This window comes from Podarcis raffonei, chromosome 11, assembly GCF_027172205.1.
Source record: "Podarcis raffonei isolate rPodRaf1 chromosome 11, rPodRaf1.pri, whole genome shotgun sequence".
Lineage (NCBI taxonomy): Eukaryota > Metazoa > Chordata > Lepidosauria > Squamata > Lacertidae > Podarcis > Podarcis raffonei.
The window spans coordinates 18,201,105-18,227,011 of record NC_070612.1 but is presented as its reverse complement, the minus strand read 5'-3'; the positions used below and the strand labels follow the sequence as shown (position 1 = coordinate 18,227,011).

Here is a 25,907-nt window from a genome sequence, read left to right as displayed (position 1 = left end):
ATCTGCCTGACACCTCCCACAGTCAACCAGGTGCTGTGATACCTGCAGCTAAGACGTGATTTGGATTAGCATTATGTACAAACCTGGGTTCATGGTTTGTTTCTCTCCAAAACACAAGCCTGGGTTCGGATGTAATGCTAATCCAAACCATGGCTTAGCTATAGGTAGTAGATTGGCAGCAGGTTGACTGAAGGAGGAGTGACTCAGGCGCTAATTTTTACTGAGAGCATCCACATGCTCCAACTTCCATGCTTTGCCTTAGCACTACATATGAGCTGGGTCAGTGAGCATAACATGGAGACAAACCCTTAGGTTTGTCTACCTTGCACCTGCTGGATTCAATCCTGCTGCAGTTATGTAACTATGGACACCATACCGTATTTTTCGCTCTATAGGACGCACTTTTTCCCCTCCAAAAATTAAGGGGAAATGTGTGTGCGTCCTATGGAGCGAATGTAGGCTCCTTGGCTTCAGCGATAGCAACGCAAAGCCTCCGAAGCGCAGAGGGAGCGCTCCCTCCGCGCTCTGGAGGCTTCGCGTTGCTTTCGCTGAAGACTGGAGAGTGAGAGGGGTCGCTGCGCACCGATCCCTCTCGCTCTCCAGGCTTCAGGGATAGCTGCCTGAAGCCTTTGGAGCGCAGCGGGAACTCGTGCTGCACTCTGAAGGCTTCGGGTTCCTTTTGCTGAAGCCGGGAGAGCAAGACTCTCCTGGCTTCAGCAGAGAGGGAGAGCTGCGCAGCGCCCCTTCAGCGAAGCGGGAGGAGAAATGGAAGGGGCTCCATTTCTCCTGCCGCTTCGCTGAAGGGGCGCTGAGCAGAGAGGGGGAGAATTTTTTTTTTCTTGTTCTCCTCCTCTAAAACAAGGTGCGTCCTATGGTCGGGTGCGTCCTATAGAGCGAAAGATATGGTAATTCTTGGAACCACATACCACTGAATTGAATGGTGTTTACTAGCAATAATGTGAGCTAAGGATGGAGGATGCCACCCTCCCTAGATATAAACCCCGTAATCCATTTCAGCCCAATGCAGCACAAAGATGCCTCTGTTGCAGAACTAGTAGCATTCATCTCCAACCTCAATCAGCTTCAGGTAATATGACCAGGGGTCAAGGATGAAGGGAGTTGTAGAGAGATACAGCTTGCCCATCTCTGTCACAGATGATATGGACAAGGCAATGAAGGCAGGAAATTATCTGAAGCTTGGTTTAGGACCAAGAGGCAAAACACAGCTCAGATACTATTTCTCAATCAACTTATCGTGGTATGGATACAAGAGAACTATTCAGCAGAAAGGAATAGGACACTTTCACTCTGTCTGAGCACAGTCCAACCAAACATAATGCATTCTGAGGGCTGCTCTCATAAACATACTTGCTGGAGTACAGAGTTGCATTGAATGCAGTGAGGCTTGGTCCTGAATCAACAGGCACATTCCATTGATTTCAATGGAGAAATTGATACATTCTTTTAAAACTCTCCCTCTAAAACAAAGAGGACGTTTTTAGAAATTAGTGAGCTCCCCATTCTGCCAAAGACAAATTCTATCCACTTTAAATGCTGCAACTAGGCTCTGAAACACAAATTAGGGACTCTTCCTTCTGCCTCCTGCCCCCACATGATTTGAATTCCTTGGGAAGAAAATGGCAGGAATTAAAGTTGGGAAATAGGAGACACATAGTTTCAAGCTTTCTTCCACCCTTTGCAAATTAAATGATTTCCCATGTTTGCAATGCAAGCCAATGGATTTCTGGTTGGTTGTCCAACTAGCTCTCTCTCTCTTCTTCTCTCTCAAAATCTTGTTGTTGTAGTTCTTGTTTTAAATCAGCCATGCAAGTAACCCCACAAAATCACCACTTCCATCAATGTTTATAAAACCACTTGGTGTTACATATACTCATATTGACCTGGAGGCAATTCTGACTAGTCACAGTTTGCAAGGAAGGAGACTGCTTTATGAGCTTCCTCGTAATAGTGCTGTAGCATTGCAGTGCAATCCAGGAAATGACTACAGTTTATGCCGTTATCTACAGACATTTGCAAAAAGCGGCCTAAATCACACCATTAGCTTGATGGAGGTAGGAACACACACAGATCATACACTCACAGTTACAGAACATGTCTGACAGTTGTTACTTACTGTTCAAGCAGTAATTTCCACATTCTGCAGTGGAGCAGCATAAAACGGAAGGAACATTCAGATTTTACTTTTCAGTAGCAAAATAACCCCTCTCCCCATCTTTGAAAAGGAGCACCCAGCTTTAACTATGCAAAATCTCAGCATTTTTTTTTTTTTTTTTTTTTTTTGCTTTCGTAATTATTGAACCTGGCATTAGGTATCGGAGTAAGTTGACAAAAGGGGGTGGGTTCGGCTCAAGTTTTAAAAAGCAGCATTCAATTAAGTGCTTCTTGTGACTGCAGGAAAATAAAAAAATTCCTTCCAGTAGCACCTTAGAGACCAACTAAGTTTGTTATTGGTATGAGCGTTCGTGTGCATGCTACTGGAATATTTTATTTTTTTTTTACCTACGGCAGACCTACCTGAAGGAAAATAGTGGAACTTGGTTTCTTCTGCTCTGATGCTAAACACATTACTGAAGAATAAGCTCCATTTTGTTGCAGTAAAAAGATGCTGTATGGGGCAGCATCAGTGGAAGGAGAAGCCAGCCCAGGTGCCAGCATGAGACCTGTTAGCCACTGACCTCATCACCTGGTGATCTCTGGGTAGTCATTCAGGTTTGGCACTGGACTGTGAGGCCTGTGGCCAAAGTGCCATAGAATCATAGAGTTGGAAGAGACCACAAGGGCCATCGAGTCCAACCCCCTGCCAAGCATAGTCTAGCCTACTTGGATGAGAACAATGTCACATGAATATTGTGAAAAACCTGCATGCATGAGAACAGAGTCGACAGTAAACTCACGCTTGCAGGTGCCCCTAAGCTCAGACACCACTTGGAGAGCAACATATTTTTCTGCTCCTGTTCAGCGGAGCCAGGCTGATATGGAAGAAGGATGCTACCACCTAGTGGAATAAATCTGCATGCGATTTAAGTCGCTGAGAATTTCAGCCGGTTTAAGAAACCCACTGGATTGAAGTATCTCGGTTCTTAGCTCCTCTGAGGAACAACAACAAAAAGGAGAGCCTTTACTTTTGTAAAGAATTCTTTGGTGGTCTCTGGTGTGTGACTGAGGAAGGATTTGTTCTTGCTGTCAAATTACAAGGGAGCCAAAGTGTAGCTGAGGATTAGAGGCTGCATTGCAGTACCGGCGGTTAACACAAATGAGGATAAAGTTACAAGGCCTATAAATCCCCTTGCTTAAGGGCATGAGCTAAGTCCCACTGAATAAGACAAGATGGAGCTTCCGTCTCTTGTGTGAGGCAACAGAGATTTTTAATTCTAGCAATGGAAGCTTTTTAGACTCCAAGCTGCTATGAAAGAGTGCAGGCACTTCACTAGTGTATATAGGGAGCTGTAACCATTTAATCTTTGACCAAACTGCGGGAGGTAGTGGAGGACAGAGGTGCCTGGCGTGCTCTGGTCCATGGGGTCACGAAGAGTCAGACACGACTAAACGACTAAACAACAACAACAAACCATTTAATCATGGCGATTTGTAATTATCAAGTGTCAAAGGGCTATCTTGCAAGGGTCATCTAGTCCAACCCCCTGAAGTGCAGAAATCACACACGTCTTTTTGTTGTTGTTAAGTTGTGCCCATCAAAACCAGTCCCAGAAAAGAAACAAAAAAATTGGGGTGTGGATGGCACTGTAACCCCAACAGCAAAATGCAAGTTCTGTGGATGCAGCAAACAAAAACAAAAAACCCAACAGCAGCAGCAAACAAGCAAACAATCCTTCGACACTGGAATCTTGTGTTCAGGATTTGTATTTAATAATTGTTAACAGCAATTTCCTCCCCAAAAGGCCAGTTTGCACAATACAAACTGGGATGCTCAATCAGTTAGTTTGTTATTAAGTTAAGCATGTGTTCAAGTCGTCGTATGATGGCTTCACTTGTACTCAAACCTCAACACAACCCACCACTACCACTATCATTGCAGAAGAGAGCAAGTCAGGGACTTAGCGTGTTATAATAGAAATGTAGCTCATGTCCACCAAGTGTTGCTGGACTACATCTCGCATCATCCCTGACTGCTGGCTATCCTGGCTGGGGCTGATGGGAGTTGGAGTCCAACATGATCTGAGAGGACAGAGGATAGAAGCCTTGTAAAAGGCTGAGACCCTACCTGCCCACAGACTTTCTCTCAAGAGTGGTGCATGCTCTGGTTATCTCCCGCTTGGACTACTGCAATGAACTAAATGTGGGGCTACCTTTGAAGGTGACCCAGAAACTACAACTAATCCAGAATGCAGCAGCTAGACTGGTGACTGGGAGTGGCCACCAAGACCACCTAACACCAGTCTTGAAAGACCTACATTGGCTCCCAGTACGTTTCCAGGCACAATTCAAAGTATTCTTGCTGACCTTTAAAGCCCTAAACGGCCTTGGCCCAGTATACCTGAAGGAGCGTCTCCACCCCCATCATTCAGCCCAGAAACTGAGGTCCAGCGTCAAGGGCCTTCTGGCGGTTCCCTCATTGCGAGAAGTGAAGTTACAGGGAACCAGGCAGAGGGCCTTCTTGGTAGTGGCGCCCGCCTTGTGGAACACCCTCCCACCAGATGTCAAAGAAATAAACAACTATATGACATTTAGAAAGCATCTGAAGGCAGCCCTGTTTAGGGAAGTTTTTAATGACTGATGTTTTGATGCATTTTTAATCTTTTGTTGGAAGCCGCCCAGAGTGACTGGGGAAACCCAGCCAGATGGGCGGGGTATAAATAATAATAATGATTATGATGTTTATTATGTATGAAAGAAGGCTTCTCAGGTCAGTCCTGGCGCACCACCAGGAAGGGACATGGCAAATCACAGAGCTTTATAAAATAATAGCGTAGTGAAAATGTTTCTTCCTCTCTCTTAATATTAGAAATTGTGGTCAACCCCATTCATCTAACTGTGGGCAAATGAGTGATAAAAGAAGATTCTTGATCACAAACAAGATAACGGAATTTTTAAACGCATTACTATAGAATGTGGTGATGGAAACCAGTTTAAAGAGTTCAAGAATGAATTATGCCTAAGGACCTGGGAGAACAAGGTTCAACTTTTGACTCAGCCATGAAACTCAGTGAGTGACCTTAGGCCAGGCACTCCCTCTTACCTTAACCTACCTCACAGGGTGTTGTGAGGGGGAAGAACCATATACACCACCTGAGCTGCAAACTGTGTCCTTCAATTGTTATTAGTGGCAACTGTGCCTCCTCTCTCTGCTACAGAAGAGCACATTTATGAGAGCAAATAACCAAGAAATAATTACAGCAATAATAGCCAAGAAATAATCACAAATAACCAAGAAACAATCACCTTGTGCTGACATTCCCCTGTCGGCTTTGCTGCCGCAAGTTCATTATCTGAGCAAGACTACTCTCTACAATCAAGGAGATTTTGCAGTTCCAACACAAAATAAAAGCTTTACCTTTCTGGCAGTGCTGTCCATCAAAACCCAATGGGCAATCACATTCATAGCCATCTTTTTGGGGCACGCAGGTGCCCCCGTTGGCACAGGGGGAATTCACACAGGAATGGACAGTATTCTCCAGGTTGACTCCAGATGCGAAATCCTGCCTCACATCTATTGTCCGGTCATTCAGAACAATCTTTATGTAAGAGACAAGGTTAGAAGTTGAAGAGTTTTTTTTCAATACTTTAGTTTATTACTCAGTATCATAAACTAAAAGTGTTATCTTATTTTTAAAAAAGACCAAAATTGGATGAGGTAAATTTTGTATGAAGAGATCATTTTAACATCTGTTTATTTTCAACAGTATGTTTCCTGAGAACGGCCTTCCAGAGGATTCCGTTGTTTATCCTCAAAGGGAAGTAGGATGAGTTCCTCTGAGCCATGTAGCTCAAAACTATTTAACCTCTATTTTTTTAAAAAAAGTTGAGTCAGATTTATTAACACTGTGCCTGAACTTTAGAGCACATTTTATGGCTCTGCTCTGAGCCAAATCTGAGATATAAAATAAGTTTCTTGGAGGAAACCAATTTCACCTTAAAATAGGAGAATTCCTCCTGAGTTAGCTTTGTATTAAGGAGGAAGGAGAAATTTGCTCAGTCTATGTTTTAAAGCGAACTGACCCAATTCCCCACTCCCTGACTTATACCTGGATTGGAACACAGCTTTCAATCAGATGACACACTTCTCCACATTTAGCAATGCAAATTCTAGTTCAAAACAGTCACATAAAACTTTATTTTAGGGAAAATGCATACAAAAACAAATACTTGAGGGGAAGACTACAAAATGTGCACTTTAGGGGAAACTGTGAACTGTAAATGTGAGTGTTGAGGCGGGGATTAAAATTTGTGAAAAGAGGGAAGGGAAGGGAAGGGAAGGGAAGGGAAGGGAGGAAGGAAGGAAGGAAGGAAGGAAGGAAGGAAGGAAGGAAGGAAAAAGAAAAAAAGGAATGGACCTATTATTGGGTGTATGCAAAAGAGGCTGCTCTTATGTGGGATACTTGTCCTCCTAAAGCAGCTATGCCACTCAGCTGTATGGAGATCACAATATCTGATGGCCTGAAAGGAAAAACAACAACCACAGAACCTCTCACTATTTTCTAAAGCTTCCAGATGATCAAGCATTTGGCAATTTACAAGCCCAAGGGAGTGCTCCAAGTAGCTTAGCTCCTACGGGCAGCTCAGAATTTCATATAAAGCAAGTGCTTAACTCCCCATTTCAAGAGGCACTTGCAATCAAACAGAATATTGCAGCCACTTCATACGGATTATCTCCATGCACTTTGGAAAAAGTGAAAGAAACCTAAAACCTGATAAAACCTGCCATCATCATTAGTTCACTTGTTTTTCTGAATCCTAAAAGAATGTATCGAGAAGCTACTTTCAGGTGCAGTCCAATCCTCCACTCCACAATGGGACTTTCCAGAGAGGCTTAGCCACTGCCTCACCTAGACCTTGACTGCTCATGGAAGTCATGATGGAAGGCAGGGGCGGAATGACCGGGCCTTATCCCCATGCTAGCTTATATCTGAATCAGGTTCAGTGCTGACACATGGGATCCAGTAGCTGCTCAGCTCAGGCCCTCCTTCTGAACACCCAGGGCTTTCTGCTGGCCCCAGTCAGTGGGAGTACTGCTAGTGGGCTTCCCTCCTGCCATTGACTGCCAGCAGTAGTTCAATCAGCAAAGGTAAGTGAAGGGAAATTTCAGCTCCATTCAAGCTCAGCTCAGCCTCAAAGGGCTTTGGGCTGCTCTGCTAGGGTGCTAGAATTTCAAGCGCCAAAAATAAATGTTCCGAGGCAGCTTGAGCAACAGCCAGAATGCATTTGCACACAGAGAGTGCGGATAGCACAGAAAGATCTGAAGGCACCTCTTATCGGTCCATCTCTGAAGTTAATCCAGTCTTGGGCTAGCTGAGTCCCTGCGGATGGGAGACAACTGAGGAATGTTCTACCCCTTCTCTGAAGGACAGGTCTGAATTCTTTGCAGGAAGGACAGATTATATAAATACAGACAAACACACACATGCCTTTTGAATACTCCCAGAGAAAGGTTTCAGGACGCCAGAGTTCTTCTTTACACTGTCATAACTTGGTACTCCACCAATGAATATGTCAGGGTTGCACTTAATCTGTGTGAAAGCTCCCTATCAGGGGAAAAAATATGCATCAGAATTAATCAGGGGGTCAGATTGCTTTAGGTTATGTTCCCAAACATTTTTTATACCTCCCAAGTATTTTATATCTACGTGGGGGACAGTGCCACTGGCTTTGTTTTGCTACAACATAGCTGAATTTCTGTTCAACCACTTATTTTATTTTTGGACAGTGAACCAGAAAATAAGTAAACCAAACATCCAAAACCCGAATAAACCAAATGTTTAAAACAGAGCCATTCCATGTACATATAAATATATAAATAAAGCTTTTTTGTTACCTCTGCCATTCCTTCAACTGGTCTTTGCTGATCAACCTGCAATATGCCATTTTTTGCGGTGCGAGACACTTTGAGCTCATGCCACTGGTTCAAACTGATGGGTTCTTCACTCCTATTTAAAAAAGGAAATGGAACAGATAGGCCAGAGGCCCAAAGATGTTTGTATCTTCCTACATTTAATAATAATAATACAAAAAATTATTTATACCCCACCCTCCCCGGCCAGAGCCGGGCTCAGGGCGGCTAACACCAGTAAAATTACAGTAAAAACATAATAGGAAAAAAAACCAATTTAAAATACAGGTTAAAATGCAATTTAAAATGCAGCCCATAGATCAAAACCATAAGGGGAGGGAAACATAAGGGTCAGACTGAGTCCAAACCAAAGGCCAGACAGAACAGCTCTGTCTTGCAGGCCCTGCAGAAAGATGTCAAGTCCCGCAGGGCCCTAGTCTCTTGTGACAGAGCATTCCACCAAGTAGGAGCCAGTACTGAAAAGGCTCTAGCCCTAGTTGAGATCAATCTAACCACCTTGCAACTTGGGACCTCCAAAATGTTGTCATTTGTGGACCTTAAGGTCCTCCGCGGGGCATACCAGAAGAGGCGGTCCCATAGGTACGTGGGTCCTAGATTTGAATCAAACAGTTACACTCTTCCATGGAAAGCTTGGAATTGGAGGAGGAACTGGCCAACCCCATACAATCTGAGGCTGGTGGTCCAGATCCTGAGACGACCCTCACAGATGAGACAACCCTCACTGACTCTGAGCCAGCAAAGGAACCAAGTGCTTCCTAACCTATTATGTCTACCCAATGGCACAAGGAGTGCACCAGGAAGAAGCCCACAGAAAGATGAAGAACGCATACTCAGGCCAGTGGGTCAGCCTTTTAAGAACCCATTCCTCAGGCCAAGAGACGAAGAAGAAGAAGAGTTTGGATTTGATATCCCGCCTTTCACTCCCTTTAAGGAGTCTCAAAGCGGCTAACATTCTCCTTTCCCTTCCTCCCCCACAACAAACACTCTGTGAGGTGAGTGGGGCTGAGAGACTTCAGAGAAGTGTGACTGGCCCAAGGTCACCCAGCAGCTGCATGTGGAGGAGTGGGGACGCGAACCCGGTTCCCCAGATTACGAGACTACCGCTCTTAACCACTACACCACACTGGCTCTAAGAGGTGGAGCTTAGGAAAGGTGGACAGGAGGGAGAGACCCATAAGGTTTCAGTTCACCTCCAACCCATGGAGCTATCCATGGTGCTGCAACCACCAGCCTACCTTGACCCCATGTATGCCTGACACCCATAGAGCAGCAAAGGAGGTAGGCATCCAGGGAAAAAGTCTTTGGCAATCCCACCCGCTATTGAACCCAATATGCTTTGAGTATACACAATTTTGGCTTTACATGCTATATCCAGAGTGTGCTGCCATGTAAGCTGAGAGTTGCCTGTACTTTCTCTCCTGGCGGTACTTAGCAAAAGTAGGATTACAAGGACTTTACCTGATTTAGGTGCCAGAAATGTTTTTTGCTACTTCACAGATGCTCAGGCTCTATAATAGTTAGCCCATGAGCCACATTTCACAGTTATGGAGCTCCTTCCATCACCACCAAGAGAGAAGTCAATGCTAACATGTGGAGTATACATTTTGCTTGTAACTTCTGAAAATAAATTTGCCGTGAAATTGCAGGTAAACTCTTTACCACACCACAATTAAAACTTGGCGTTGCCATTGGGACCCAGCTGAAAATGCTTCATGCACCAAATGTGGCTCATGGGCTCCCAGTTCGCCAAGCCAGCTTTAGAATAAGTTCCCATCCCAGCTCGGTGCATCTCTACAATCTAGAGGGCTATGAAGGTAGCTTGCTTTGCAGACACTGTCGTTCTCCAAAGTTCAGGTGCTCAGGTGTTTAGCATGCCAACTGTACTGTGTCTGGAGTGAGCAGCAGATGTGATGGCTAGCATTTTACACCAAAGCCATGACTTCTAAGGAGATCTAAGCTACTGTACAACTCACTCACCAAATCAGTATAGAATAAACCAAAAGTATGTAATTATGCGTAATCATTTAGATGCTCTTAATATTTCCAAGTGCATTTAGATGTTTCTAATGGTTTTTAAAGGTTTTTTTATTGTTTTGCTGCTGGCGGCGGGTGGCACCAGGGGATGTGGGTGGCACTGTGGCTTAAACCACAGAACCTAGGACTTGCAGATCAGAAGGTCAGCGGTTCGAATCCCCGCGACGGGGTGAGCTCCTGTTGCTCAGTCCCTGCTCCTGCCAACATAGCCGTTTGAAAGCACGTCAAAGTGCAAGTAGATAAATAGGTACCGCTCCGGTGGGAAGGTAAACGGCGTTTCCGTGCACTGCTCTGGTTCGCCAGAAGCGGCTTAGTCATGCTGGCCACATGACCTGGAAGCTGTACGCCGGCTCCCTCGGCCAATAAAGCGAGATGAGCACCGCAACCCCAGAGTCGGCCACGACTGGACCTAATGGTCAGGGGTCCCTTTACCTTTACCTTTAATGGTTTTTAAAAGTTTTTTTTATTGTTTTGCTGCTGGCCCTTCTAGGTTACTTTGGGGGGAAGGGAAGGATAGAATTGTTAATAATACAAAAAAATCTCTTTGTGAAGGTAACACATGTATAAAAGCCACAGAAAGGAGTAGGCAGGGATGATCCAATACATTTTGGAACCCAAGTCTAACCACAAAACGGTGCTCCCCCCAACAAGGAAGAAGGGGTGCGTGAAGATCTACATCAGAAACAAGAGGAGACACAATTATCTATCTCGGGATTTGATGCCCCTATGAATCCTGCCACCCAAGGCAGTCACCTCACCTTGCCTCATGGGTGGGTCGGCCCAGAGAGCAGGGTAGATGGAAAAAATTGTGTGAGTCATGGAAGAACCAGCTGAGGACTGCCTACAAGTGGGCTGGAAGCATAATGAATTGAAAGACCCAAGGACATTCCATGGAGATCTGAGGATGAATCGTGCTGTATGTTTTACACAACCTGTTACGGTTAAATTTCAATCATTGTTTTTCATACATCAGGCGTTCTCTGAGGGTGCACAACTGTAACCATAAGCCTAATTATGAAGAGAGACCATGAGAAAGAATCGTAATTCGCAACTGCGTTTCCATGCATCCGAAAGGAAAATTTTGAAAAGCACCGCAGTAATCTTTACAAATTGTCACTAATCTGAGAAAACAGAAAAACAGCTGATATATAATGGATAGATGCAAATTAAATTCCCGCCAGACATGTTACTTTCAGTAAAGACTTACGGAAGAAGCTGAAATGTCATGTCAATTTTAACAGCGCACAAATTTGGATTTCAAATGCATGTCACATTTTACACCTTGTCACTGATGAGCTCTTAACATTTCTTCAAGTAAATATCTACTCGGAAATGCTAGAAAAACATTTTACTAAATAATCCTCCCGCCATCTCTTTTTCTTGGAAAAAAAAGTAATAATCATCATCTGCCAATGTCATCCAGCCTCTCCACTCGCGGTCTACGTTTAATAACAATTAGGCTTTAATTACCTAAGATAAATCGATACATAATAGGGTAATAATCACCTCAGATCGATATGTAATTAAAAAGCCAGATGGGGCTGACTACTTAATAATGAGCAATATGCACATTATGTCCTCTTTCCAGCACAGATCCCTGTCACGGAAAGCCTCCCGCTTTCAGCAATTAGTGTTACAATTATCCAAGGCCATAGCTAAGACGGGGGTGAGGACCACACACCATGTTTTGTATGCAAAAGATCCCGTGTTCAGTCCTCGACATCTTCAAGTTAAAAGGTTCAGGTGGTGTGAAATATGTTGAAAACTTGTGCACACCATGACACTATGGCAATTTGTGTTTTTTTTATTTATATACTGCCTTGCTGACAAGGCAGTTTACAGTTCGAAATAAAGACTAGCAGTTACAATACAAAACAAAAAGAAACAAGGAGGGAAGAGAAAAATAAGAAAACGTGGGTCTTCCATAGTATTACCTAGTGGTTACATAATGACCAGATAGACTGTTCTGTAGGAAGTTCTAGGAGTTGAAGAGTCATTTGGACCATTGGTCCTCTGTCAAGTGCACTAGTGGATGTTTGTATGAGCTGAAAATTCAGATTATGAACGCTTAATAATTACATATTTGCTAGCACAAAGGAAGCAGCAAGGAATAGAGGCAGGTCACTTCACAATAAACCGGATGCTTTGGGGGGTGCCATGAATATCCATGGTTTATGATAACCTGGTTTCTCATGAAGGAAACAAGGCAATCCCCATGCCCCAATTACTCAGGCGCACAAGGTTCTACCTGATCTCCTGGCTTCTTGCTTGGCCGCCCACAGCCTCTTCTGGGCAAGCGGAGCCTTCATCCCCTGCCCGCAAGAGGCTGTGCACGGCTAAGGCTCCCCCAAGGCATCCCTTCTCCCTCCTCGGGAAAAGCCCCCAAGAGCCACACACACGCTCCATGCGGCTCTTTAAAGGGAGCGCTGAGCAGAGCCTCCCACCTGCATTCTCTCCATAAGACACACACACATTTCCCCTTGCTTTTTAGGAGGAGGAAAGTGCATCTTATAGAGCGAAAAATACGGTACTTATCATTGCTGTGCTGGAAGAGGAAGGAGCACAGGAGACCAGGAGAAGCTTCTTTCCATGAAAATAACCACAGTTTATGACATTGGTGGACAACTTGCATTCCAGGGGAGGTATTTGTCTAGCCCATCCCATTAGCACAGGTTTTTCCATTTGTGCAATGGGCCCTGTGTCCCTCTCCTCCCCAAATTTGCTACAAAGGTTTGTGGTATCCCAAATAAAAATTTTTGGGGGAATGCGCTACTTTGGATTTCACCCATCGTATTTTTATTTTTTAGTATATAATTACAGATACTTTTCACAGCAAAAAAAAAATTATGGCTAATTAATTCTAGAAATAATTAGTAAATTGCATTTACCTGATTACAGCAGTTCCTGAACCACAGTCAAACCTGAACTCCACATAGCCGTCTGCCATGCTAATGGACAGGAAGTCTTTGCTGCCTGTGTCAAAGCTGTACAAAAGGGCACCATCCGCCGAATCGGGACGAAAGGTGACCTCAAACTCCATGAAGGAAAGGTAGTTCTGGGGTTCCAAAGGCCAGGGGATGGTGGCAAAGGATTTCAAAGTCTCGTTGAACTGAGGTATGATGAGAATGAAAGCTGAAAGACCAGGGCAAGCGAACACATTACTTAAAATCCCTCAAGAAAACAAAGTCTACTTCAACTTCAAACTTCATTGTAGAAAGCAATATTAGAAACCATACCACATATAAAGTTGAAACACTATCACAAATAGTGATAAATAACTTACAAAACAGCCCAAAGCTGTTTGAGAAACCTACAAATGAGATGGTTTATTATACAACTAATAATAATTTTTAATAGCACACATCTGTGTAGTCTAGCTTTCCACAACCTAGGGTCCTCCAGATGTTTATAATTCCAATCAGTATCAGACAGCATGTCGGGGATGATGGGAGTTGTAGTCCAAAATATCTCAAAGGCAGCAGGCTAGAGAAGGCCATGTCACTTATAGCACTTTGATACCCATTATGTAGGAAACCGGGGTTTGTCCACACTGACATCAGGTACTCCATTTATGGTCAATATGGTTTCCGTATATTTTATTTCTTAACCACAAGTGAAGCAAGCTCCACTTCAATCGTAACCGGGAGGCAAAGGGATATAAACGGGCATTTATGAACATTCCCCCAATTGATACAGAACCGAATGATGTGAAGATGTAGCAGAGAAATCACTTGCTTAGGCCTGGAAACAATAGAAAACTACCAGGTCAGTATGGTCACTCGCGTATTACATTGTTTTGGACAGGGATGCCGTCAATGTAGGGAAGTTTGTGTGTGTAGCATTCCACACTTGAGTAACAAAGGAGAAGGCAGGAAGAGGAAAGAAAGCAAGACTTCAGAAAGCAGAAATAATGGAAGAGATTCTAAATTGCAAGCAAATCACAGTGGTGAGGTACGCAGCATTAAACCAGTGTGTAGCCAACCAACTATGGGATGTTAGTTGTGCAAGTCAGTCAAACGGTTCCTGATTAAACTGGGTGCAGACACAGCCTGTAGTAACAGGGGTAGCCAGTGAAAAGACCTCCAGACATTGTTGACCTCTCTGATCAGCCAAAACATAAAGGGTCAACGGAGGTGGGTGATGGGATTTGTAGTCCAACAACATCTGGAGGCATCGCTTAAGACACCACTGCCATAAAACACACCAAATGCTGGCATCTAACTGCAGAGATCAACAGCAAGTACTCCTCTCACCTTCTTCGCAGTGGCGCCCTTTAAATCCAAGTGGGCACAGGCAGATGTACCTGTCCGCCTTGCTCGCTGTGCAAGTGCCACCATTTATGCAGGAAGCCTCATCGCAAATTCCACTGCTGCATTCACCTAAAAGTAGAAAACAACACACGCACTGATTTGTCATTCAAGGTACCCGAAGGATGGGTTAATTTAGCTACTTGTTTTCGATCACTTTTGCACACAGAGATCTGCGCCAGATCTGCCACGTAAATGCATCTTTTCCCAGGCAACGCGTTAAGTCTAAGCACCGGATTAAGTGGCTGAGCTGCAGGCCAGAGGCTTTACAAAATGGCAGCAACAGGAACTAATTGCATTGACTTTCCAGAAGTGATCACTTGCCAAGCAGACTGGTGGTGTCTCCCACTTTTCATTAGTTTTTTTTCTTGGACAGGTTGCTCAAATCTCCACACACTGCCAGACTGTTTACATCGCAAGTACCATCTCTCTCTCTCTCTCTCTCTCTCTCTCTCTCTCTCTCTCTCTCTCTCTCTCTTGCTGTTGTTTAACCTCAATTATCTTAAGTGCTGTTTTGTTCCTTCTGCATTTGAGGGAAGCTGTAGTAAGAGCTGGAGGTGTTAAGCAGCAGGGTCTAAGCTTATTAGCTGCTGCTACACTGTTAACAGTTCCATCTGTGTGGCAGGTAATCCATATTGTCAACATACGGGCTTTTATAATCAACATCTCTATCATCTTGCCATCTCACAGGAAGATGGCTGGAGGTAACAGCACAGAAACTGTCAGAAGACTGACAGATGAGAATGCCTCAAAGATACTTCTGAGGAGCATTTAAATATTTCAGCACACATCATCTTATGAAATGTGCAGTTAAGGTGTTTCTCTTTTTTAAAAAAAAATATGCGGTAGTAATTTACACTGTTCTTCCCCACAGCATAGTAGAGAGCCGAGTTAAAGAAGACACAAATCCACAGATAAACATCCTAGCAAAAGAAATATGAATACAGTAAGCAATTTGTTTCCTTGTGATAAATAATGCCTCAAAGGGGTTTTAAAAGGGAGGAATTAAAACGTAATAACCAAATAATTTCCCTAAAACTCTTGAGGAGGTGAAAAGTTGAATGACAGCTGCAGAGAGTGACTGGCACAAAGCCACAAAGGGAGCTTCATAGTCAAGGAGGAACACAAGTCCAACAATAAATGGTAAAGAGACCCCTGACCATTAGGTCCAGTCGTGACCGACTCTGGGGTTGCAGCGCTCATCTCACTTTCTTGGCTGAGGGAGGCAGCGTACAGCTTCCGGGTCATGTGGCCAGCATGATGAAGCCACTTCTGGCAAACCAGAGCAGCGCACGGAAATGCCATTTACCTTCCCACTGGAGCGGTACCTATTTATCTACTTGCACTTTGATGTGCTTTCGAACTGCTAGGTTGGCAGGAGCAGGGACTGAGCAACGGGAGCTCACCCCGTCTCGGGGATTTGAACCACCGACCTTCTGATCGGCAAGTCCTAGGCTCTGTGGTTTAACCCACAGCGACACCTGCGTCCCTTAGTCCAACAATAGTCTGCTGCAATTTATGCTCACCCACTTGACCACTGGGTCATGGGTGGAGTTCTGCTTGCACAACAAGACTCCAGAGAGTCCCTCAATGCTCTGGAGCAGATTTTGAGGGCGTGCTGGGGGCTGCAGGGGAGAGGTCAGGAATGGGAGCATCTGTTGTGCAAGTGGAAATCTGCACAAACAGAACAGTAGCATTTCTACAGCCCATTCATTTTTAAGTCTCTATATTTAGGCTGCTTAAATGAAAATCTCGAAAAGCACGACCAGAATAGCTTGGAAGTGGCATCTTCCAAGTGTCAGTGTAAAATGACTGAATGCATGGGCTCAGACAATATCTAACATAGAATATGAAGCCAATTGAAGGAAGAGGCCCAAACTCCTGGTATCACTTGAAAAAACATAGGTATAGTTCAAGCCCATTGCCGCAAATCAGCATTATTTCAATTCCAAAAGAATAATTAGCATCACAAAGTATTTAGCTGCAGTAAAGTATGTCTACTAGTTAGTGCTGGAGACACTAGGAGGAGTATGTTACATCTTTAACCAGAGATGGTGCTATAACAGCTTGAGTTAGCCTTAACTTGGCACAGGTCTAGGCTAGAATCCTTCTTCCTGACCCACAGTTTTCTCTGTGCAGGGGAAGTTACTTTTGTCATGGGAATCTGTCAGCCATGTAGCAATTTGCCTTGCACCATAGCCCCAGACCAAATAGTTTGTGGAGCAGTCATGGCTGCTTTTAGTGAATGTAGAATGTAGAAGTTATCAGGCAATCTAATCATGGACCACCCTTGTCATGTGCAGCTTGGATCTTAAGACTTGCCAGTATCCCAATGGTAAAGGGAAAGGGAAAGGGACCCCGACCATTAGGTCCAGTTGTGACCGACTCTGGGGTTGCGGTGCTCATCTCACTTTATTGGCCGAGGGAGCCAGCGTACAGCTTCTGGGTCATGTGGCCAGCATGACTAAGCCGCTTCTGGCAAACCAGAGCAGCACACAGAAACGCTGTTTACCCTCCCGCCGGAGCAGTACCTATTTATCTACTTGCACTTTGACGTGCTTTCGAATTGCTAGGCTGGCAGGAGCAGGGACCGAACAACGGGAGCTCACCCCGTCGTGGGGATTCGAACTGCCGACCTTCTAATCAGCACGTCCTAGACTCTGTTGTTTAACACACAGCGAACTGCCTGCATCTATACAAACCTGCCTTGGCATTATTATTAGTAGTAGTATTACGTCACCTTTATCTTCCTAGGATCTCCTAGGTTCTCCTGCTCCCCATTTCATCCTCGCAACAACCCTGTGAGATAGGTTAGGCTAAGAGATAGTGACTGGCCCAAGGTCACCCAGTGAGCTTCAGGGCTGAGGGGGGATTCAAACCCTGCTCCCCCAGCTCCTAGTGCAACACTCTAACCATCACACCACACTGGTTCTCAAAATCTATTAGAAGCCTATGTCCAGCTATAGACGACCCATGGACATAGCTTGAATGGGAACATAAAAAATGGGGAAAATAAAATACAGAGAGAGTCTGTTTCTCCACCGCAGGAGTTAAGCCCCAGCTCTGGCAACTATAAGGACTAGACTTGAATTCCCTTTGGATTGCTTTTGCACACATGTGGCAGCAACAATAGAGCTCATGCCCTCCCCTAACTGATTTCCAGGATCGATCACAAACCTGAAGCAAGGCTGAATTCCTTAGAGAAGCAACTCTGTTCTTGGCAATGAAAAGGTTTTTTTCCCCCCCTGAGGATATTCCATAATTATATCGCAAGTGGATTGGGGCTTGTCACCTATGGGAGTTGCTAGTAACTTTAAAGCTAAGCCACTGCCCGGATTTTTCAAAACTCTCAAGAGGCAGGGTCTGCAATTTAACCTTTGAAGAAGAAGAAGAGCTTCTCTCAGGATTCTTGCAGTGCCTCTCTCCCCAAAACGCGGGAAGGACAAGCAGTCTTGGCAATGTCTCCTCAGATGGTTCCCATAGGACAGTGGTGCAGTTAGGTAAACACAGACCCTAGACTTTGGGGCCTTACCAGGGCAACAGAGCCCTTTGGGGCCAACATGAATCCTGGCATGTGGTTCAGGAGACTCCCATCCCATACATGAAGTCCAGGCATGAGTTGGAAATCACCGTGACTCTATGGGATGCAGCAGTACCAGGCCACTAAGCTTAGGTGGATGCCATAGTGTGACACCTCCAGACAGTGAGCGGAAGGAGCTGCACCACAGTCCCTGGAGAGCTTTATAGGCAAAATGAAGCAAGTTCTCCATCTGGTCTGGTCACCCAGCCCGCTCTTCCAGGAACCAACACAGTCACCGGGCATCCAAGGGTTGGCATGGGCAGCAGTGAAGGCTCTCTCTCTCTCTTTGCTGTGTGGCATAGAAAGGTCCTCACTGCCTAATGTCAGAGAGCTGTGTGTCTTAAGACAGCACACAATTAACACTTCTCTTCTCCCACCTGCTCCAACATCCCATGCTTTTTAATTGCTCCTATATTCCTGTTATATCAGAGACAATCAATCAATAAAGTTTGTCAATCTGGATTTCCACCATCGTGCAGAGTTTGCTTCCTCCTCCCTTGTGCTGAATGCATTTACTTGGGAATAAACACTATTCCATTGAAGAGCCTAAGAATATATTATTTAAAATAAAATAAACGAGCCTCTCTAGACACTTAGCTGGCCACTCTGACTATACTATATTTAAAAGAAGAAGGAAGGAAGAATTTCTGGGCTGCACCCAGCATGAGGTCCTGCAGCCATGTGGGGCTGTTTGTCACAGGCCCCATCCACTGCTGCTCCCTGAGTGGTCATTTGGAGGCTCCTTGGGCTGAGAAGCCCATGAGTTTGGCTTCAAGGTCTATCTGCAGCTGTTAACATTGCCAGAGAATTTGAATATCTCCAAAATACAGTCTGGGGCTCTATTAAAAAACTGTTTGTGGTGATAATCCACAGGATCCCCACCCATTTCTGGCAACAATGAATGACTTGACAGTGAAACCCCAGCCCTGTCTCCTCAGAAGTAAGCTCCACTGAGTTCCAGTGTGGCTTCATCCCAGGTAAGTGTGCAGAGGCTGTCAACCAACCTGTCTTGACTTCTATGCTAATAAAATCCCAACTCATCTCTTCCCTAAAGACTGATGAATGAGTTGATAGAAATGCCACTAGCAAGAAATTCTAAAGACTGAAAGACAGCCTTGACAACTTGCTGAAAAGGAAGCGTTGAGGGGACTGAATTGAGTTATCAAGGTTTACGAATAAAAGCCCATTAATCCAATCAAAGACCTTTTCGAGAGACATGCCATCAATTGATCACTCTTCTCTTCCCATCTGTTCACTCAAATCAACATTATCACTTTAATCTTCAAACCGGGGCATTCAGGGCTTCTTGGACAATGCAAAACATGAGCTGTATACAATCTCATTCTTAATTTAATGAATGCTGCAAGAAGCTAAACTGAACGGCTGTCTGAATTTTGAAAGACAACCTTTGCAGCCCTACGTGCTTTCTATAAAGAATGAAATTCTTCCAAATCTAAGAAAACTGTCGCTTTGAAGAGGTGGGTTTCTCAGGTCTTACCATTTTACCTTAAGTATCCAGCCTAAGAATACCCCCTCCCTGAACTCCAAGCACACTGGAGAAAAAAATGGGACTGTATATACCCTTTTAATAAGTAACTAAATAAAACTAGTTTCAAGGGAGGGCCAATGGGAAGGATGTGAATGGGTCACTGACTTCAGCCCCACTTCCAAAGACCCATAGCCAAAGCCCTTGACTCCTTCTGCAAGAACTTTTGAGACTGGCAAATGGAGGGCAAGTGCATTCCCCTGGGAGGATCAGATCCAGCCCTAGAAGATACACCAGGTTATTTCTAATTAGCAGTGTTGGTGAATAGAGATCTTGTGAATATCTTTGGGCTGTGAGGATCTGATATGCACCGAATGAGTCAAAACTTTTGGCCCATCTAGCCCAGGGCTGGCCAACCTTCTTGATGCTGCTGGACTACAATCCCCATAATCCCCAAGGACTGAGCACGCTGGCTGGGGCTGATGGGAGCTGGAGGTTGTATTGGGCGAATGGCCCATCTAGGCCAGAATCCTGTTCTCACAGTGGCCAACCAGATGCCCATGGGAAACCCTCAAGCACAAGAGCCCCTGTGGCTTCCAGCAACTTGTATTCCAACCAGGGAGGCATAGCCATCATGACTAGTAGCCATTGATAGCTCAGTGAAGGCCATATGACTGAGGAGCATGCCATTGCCTTTGGCAGCCATGGCTGTGAAGGAGGTGAGGGCCACCGTTGGTGCTCAGCATCTTTTTAAAGAGACATTCAGCATCATCCATTGGGAAGCACTAAGATCACCCTAATGTGCTCCCCCACCACATTGCTGCTGCAAGTAGCATCGTTCACACTTTTCGTTTTCGTTATTCGGCATCAGGTCACCAATGGCCACACATAAAAACACCCCAAAAGAGTTGTTTGTTTGAAGTGAAAGCAGCTGCTGAAGCAACTGTGGTATTGGGGGCTGCAACAGCTGAAATCTAGGAACCAATACAGATCAGAGGGAACTTTGGATATGTTCCAAGCTCTGCATGTATTCCACAGATTCTCACTCTGTCATGAATAGGGTCAACCTTTGTGCTTCTCCAAGACCTTGTTTTCTTCACTGCCTCCTTTCCAGGCCAATCTATTAGCTTTATTTTTGTATCTCATAGATCTCTGGTGTTTTTATCCAGAAGGTAGTGCAGCAACCGCTATTATGTCTGACGCAGGCCAGTGGCCTCTTTTGATACCAGCTGTAAAAATACAGAAGGGGGTGGGGAAGGTTGAGCTTGTTACCTAAGAAACATTAGACTTGAAACCAGGATTTTCAGCCACTTCTACCACTAACAAGGTACAGTCACTTGAGCAAAACTTTCAGTCAGGTGAGCAATGTGAGGCTTTTGTTAATTTATATTTCTTGGTTGCCTCGACCCAATGGCTCAGGTCAGGTTTCATGAGGTTAAGGCGAAAGACATTCGGCCTGACTAGAAGCACCAAGCGTGCCCCATTCCATTCTGCAGGCTGAGGAGAAATGGGAAGATGGGATCACGTGATCCCAGTGGTGTCAGGGCAGGGTGCCTGTGGGGGCACCAGCCCATGGGATTCTGCAACCTGAGGCAGATACGTCAGTCTGCCTCATGGGCAGACCAGACCTAAGCAGCATGTACAGGAACTTGTGGCTCACCAAGGACTTGAAACAGGCTCTCTAGTCTATTCCAGGCTAGAGCCCACAAAAGGTGCTGGCAAATGTCAGCAGGAGTCTAGGCTAGTGAGGTTTACCATGGAGTGGGGTACAAATCAGACTGGACACAAGGAACCTGAGAGCAAGTGAGTTTGGGATGCCGTGTACATGCTGGCCTATCTCAGTCAAGATTATTCATTATCTGAATTATATATCCAACACATGTAACCTAACAAAGGGTCTCTCTGCGCCCTTACTACAGCAAAAAGTCAGGTATTGATGAACTGGAAAAATAAAAATGCAGTTCCCGTCAATAAATGGATAGAAGATATGTACAACCTTGCAGCACACGAACAAGTTGTGTACAAAAGTAGACTCGCCATAGGCAAATTGAATGGCATTTAGAATTCATTTTTACAAATGCAATATTAGGTTAAGTTTAAGCTGCAATACACGGGATGCGGGTGGCGCTGTGGGTAAAACCTCAGTGCCTAGGACTTGCTGATCGTATGGTCGGTGGTTCGAATCCCCGCAGCGGGGTGAGCTCCCGCCGTTCGGTCCCAGCTCCTGCCCACCTAGCAGTTCGAAAGCACCCCTAAGTGCAAGTAGATAAATAGGTACCGCTTTATAGCGGGAAGGTAAATGGTGTTTCCGTGTGTTGCGCTGGTGCCGGCTCGCCAGAGCAGCTTCGTCACGCTGGCCACGTGACCCGGAAGTGTCCTCGGACAGCGCTGGCTCCCGGCCTCTTAAGTGAGATGAGCGCACAACCCTAGAGTCAGACACGACTGGCCCGTACGGGCAGGGGTACCTTTACCTTTAAGCTGCAATAACAATCATGAAATGTCTATAGGATTTTTAGTTTTTTCACTTCCTATTTTAGCTTGTGCACTTAGAAAAATAAAATAAAATAAAAATACTATTAGTTACCTGCAACAGCCAGCCCCCTTTTCTAAGAAAGCTCCCATTTTGTCAAGGCTCTTGTTGGGTTCCTGTTGTGCCCATTTTAAAGTTTACGAAACCAAACAAAACATAGCTCTAAGGAAGGGCAAGGTTAAACTTAAACCATGACTGGACAGAGATGGTTGGCCTTTCTATATGGAAGGAAGCAACCCATTTCTCTCCCATGGACAAGGATGAGAATAAGATCGCACTTACCAACATCTGCCCCACTAAGAGCTTTCCCCAGAGGCCAGGGCCGCATGTCCATGATCTTCCCATTGATCGTGAGTGCCTGGACACAGCCTTGAAAGCCACGATTGATGCCTGCAGACCTCACTAGCCAGTAGGCGGTAGGAGCACCTCCAAGATAGAAGGGAGTCCGGAAAGTAATTTTGCTGTATTGACCCTAGAAAGTGGGGTGGAAACACTGATAGGAAATTTGGCTGAAGGAGGATAATTAGACCTGTTAATTTATTTAGAGCTTTTAGAGATCTCACTTTTCTTCCAGGGCTGGCCCAGGACGTTGTGCTTCCTAAGGTAGAAACCAAGATGGAAACTCCCCGTTCCATGTGCAGAAATTGGCCAGAATAGCTCTTATTTTAACACTGGAGACAAGAGTTACACCTGAGAGCAGGGGGCTAAACATAGGTGGCACAGGACAGGCTGCATGGCTCACACGCTCCTGTCCACTCTTCCTCCATAACTATGTGCCACAGCTGCATCACTCTGTCCAACGATAGGGCTGGTCCCATCTGTGATGGTGAATACCACTTCCTTGGTGGAGATCATGAGCAGAAGAGTGGGATAGTGCTCTACCCCAGTTGTGTGCTTCCCATGTATCTCTCATTGGCCACTCTGAGTACAGAATGATGGCCAGATGGGCCTTTGGTCTGAGCCAGCAGAGCTTGTCTTATGTTCTTAGCCTGACCAGACTCAGACTTCCTTAGCTTTAGCAATTATGCTGCATCATGTGCCTTCAGTCCATGCCTTGGGCAACATCATAACTAGAGAATTCAGTGCCTTGCGATAAGAAACAGCTTCAAAACATGCCCACCTCCAGGATTTGAGGAAGGGAGGCAATTTACTAGTCACACGTCCGGGGCAGAGATGGCAAACCACAGAAAACCTTCCAAGCAGTTTTACCTGGTTCTCAGATGCCCCAGCAAATTGTAATCCAGATATAGTTTTAATGGCTCGAAGTTTTGTTTCTAAGGAAAAGAAACATGCACGTCCAATACACTGCATTAGTTCTGGAAGCAAGACCCTATACGTATACAGTGAAGTGTGTTAAAATGTTTTCATTTGGGGTGAGGAGAAGGTGTGCTCTCCGGATGACACACTGCCTCTTCTGCCAGGAAGCTGGAGAGAAGGGCTTTGATCCCTGCTTCAGCTAATGCACAGGTGGGGAACCTGTAGGCTGCAGGTGTTGCCTTGAGCGCAACTTCCACTAGCTCTGAGCGTTGCACATGGCGGCTGGCGTGGATGGAAGTTAAAGTCCAACAGCAGCTGGAGAGCCACACGTCCAACCCCTGAGCCTTTTGCTATGGATTCTTCATAGCCATGTAAAGTGAAGTGAAGTGAAGTAAAAATAAAGTGAAGTGAAATGAAAAATAAAATAGAATTAAATAAAATAAGCTGACTATAATATCAGCTAGGAAAGGCATTCGAAGCTTGAACCAAACAGGTTTTCACAATTTAGCTCCCTGATGGCAATTCTCTGCGTTGCTTAATAAATCATTAATTATTTTTTGTTAAACAAATTCAAATCAGGCTTATCTCATCCCCTACATTAACATCTCAATTATCCAGCAAAGTTACGGCAAACAGTCTTTTTAACCCTCTAGGGTCGTCGGCGGATTTAGACATTGGAAGCCAGCAGACTTATAAGGTGGTACCTTGCATACATTTCACCATTTATAATATTTGACAGACTCTTCAACTTGGCAGGTGGGGGCAGCTGTTGATATTGGGATATTTTAGAGTGATTTAATCCTAGAGGTAAATGTGAAGCAACAGGTATACATAGTGACATGTGGGAAGATGGGGGACGGAGAGCACTAAGGACTCTCCAAACGTCCCCAGAAAAGTCACAAGACACAACTACATTGGGCTGCTCTGGTTCCCAGAATATGGGGTGAGTTGGCCATTCCTGACTCTGGGGACTCCCTGGCACTCCAGCACCCTCCCACTGCCAAAACGCTTTAAAAAGAGCGTTCCCTTTCATAAGCGGTATATGACTCACCTGGGATTTACCAGAAACTGGACGGTTGTTATCCAGCCTAAGCCATCCATCCAGTCCATCTCTGAACACAGTCACACTGTGCCAATTACCCAGCTTCACTTTGTTCTCGCTTGTAATTACTGCAATTCCAGTACCACAGTTGAACCTGACAATAGGACAACAGGACAACCTCTCAGGAAATGACCAAACTTAACTCACCCGAAAGCAGCCTTTCTCAACCTTCTTGGGTCCCCAGATGTTTTTGGCCTACAACTCCCATCATCCCTGACCAATGGTCCTGTGAGCTAGGGATCATGGGAGTTGTAGGCCAAAAACATCTGGGGACCCAAGGTTGAGAACCACTGCCTTAAAGGGTCTTCCCTCAAGACAGCTTCTGCTTCTTTTTAACATTCAAAAGCAGTGTATGAGATCCAAACACATGGCTCACATTTATCTCTTTATAACAACTAAGCATATATTTTAATTTAAAACAACACACTTAGTGGTCTCCCATCCAGATTAGTAAACAGGTCCACACCTATTTAGCTTTGATGATGCAATCTTCTCTCGTACTCCAAGGCTGTTCACTGGACGCTTATATCTAACCTTCTTTTATTATGGACAAAAAGGGAGAGGGAGAAGGAGAAAGGGAGAGAGTTTTCTTTAATCTCTTTCCTTTCCCCACAGAGAAGAGTTTGAGCTTTTCACATCCTCTGGCTACAGACAGGAAAATATATCACATATATAAACAAGAAACCAACACATTTCAAAAATGGTTTTGGAGATGCACAGGATTAGAATCTGACTTACTGCTATCACGATAATTTATCTTGGGAATTCTCCTGGCTCCCTGGTGAGAGGTAGGCCTGTATTAATAATACCAGCTTTCTTTATATGAAACTCAAGGTGCTGGTGGAGCTGACTGACAAGGAAGCCTCAGCAGCCAGCCAACACAAAGATGCACATGTGTGAAATGTGCTCTTTCCCCCTTTGCTTGGCATCCATCACTTGGGTGTGATTAAAAGAAAATAAGAAGTAGGTTTCTGAGAGATCACTGCCTGCGCCCTTATCCTTGCAACATATCTCATTCACAGAGACATCCTCCTGAAAAGAATCTAGCTGTATATGCTCAAAACAGGCAACATCAGCAACATCGCCCATGCCAATTGCAACTCATTGGTGGCACTCTGGAAGTCTGAAAAGGGAGCAGGAGCCTGTTTGCTCTTCCTCCCTCTCAGTTATTAAAAACATCTCTGCTTGGTTGCCTCCAGGCAATGTGTACCTGTAGTGGTTCTAGGGGTTGCCAGGTGCAAACACCTGGCTGGGTTGCCTGAGTGAACCTTTTCTGTCCGGACAGCCACTCTCTTGTGGCTGTCTCAATCGCTGGCAGAATCCGTCAGTGGGCATTTCTTAAACTTCTTCCAGCAAAGAAGCTCTTTGACGCCCAGTCTCCTCCTACTCTCTCTGCGTGAAAGCCTTCTGCGCAAGGAGGGCGTGGGCAGTGGAGGACCTCTACTCTCCCCGCTGGTCCCCGGCAAGGAGTCCTGGGACCGCCTCGCCCCTTCCCCCATCTGCCCCCCTTCTCCACTGGTGCTACGCTGATTCTCTTCCCCAGAAGATGGGCTGCCTCTCCCAA

At 45.1% G+C, this 25,907-nt stretch overlaps 1 protein-coding gene across 2 annotated transcripts in view; it reads right to left on the bottom strand.

Moving 5' to 3' along the window:
* EGFLAM (EGF like, fibronectin type III and laminin G domains) overlaps positions 1-25,907 on the bottom strand; it is a 106,662-nt gene that overhangs the window by 12,522 nt on the left and 68,233 nt on the right. The window contains exons 12-19 of one of the 2 annotated variants that reach the window (XM_053409079.1): positions 24,293-24,437; positions 22,267-22,456; positions 14,335-14,460; positions 12,970-13,213; positions 8,012-8,123; positions 7,605-7,721; positions 5,534-5,714; positions 2,135-2,158 (exon numbers count right to left, since the gene is read on the bottom strand). In XM_053409079.1, the coding sequence (XP_053265054.1) occupies positions 2,135-2,158; positions 5,534-5,714; positions 7,605-7,721; positions 8,012-8,123; positions 12,970-13,213; positions 14,335-14,460; positions 22,267-22,456; positions 24,293-24,437 (1,139 nt within the window). The remainder of the gene's footprint in view (positions 1-2,134; positions 2,159-5,533; positions 5,715-7,604; positions 7,722-8,011; positions 8,124-12,969; positions 13,214-14,334; positions 14,461-22,266; positions 22,457-24,292; positions 24,438-25,907) is intronic. The other variant, XM_053409080.1, reaches the window with a different exon arrangement.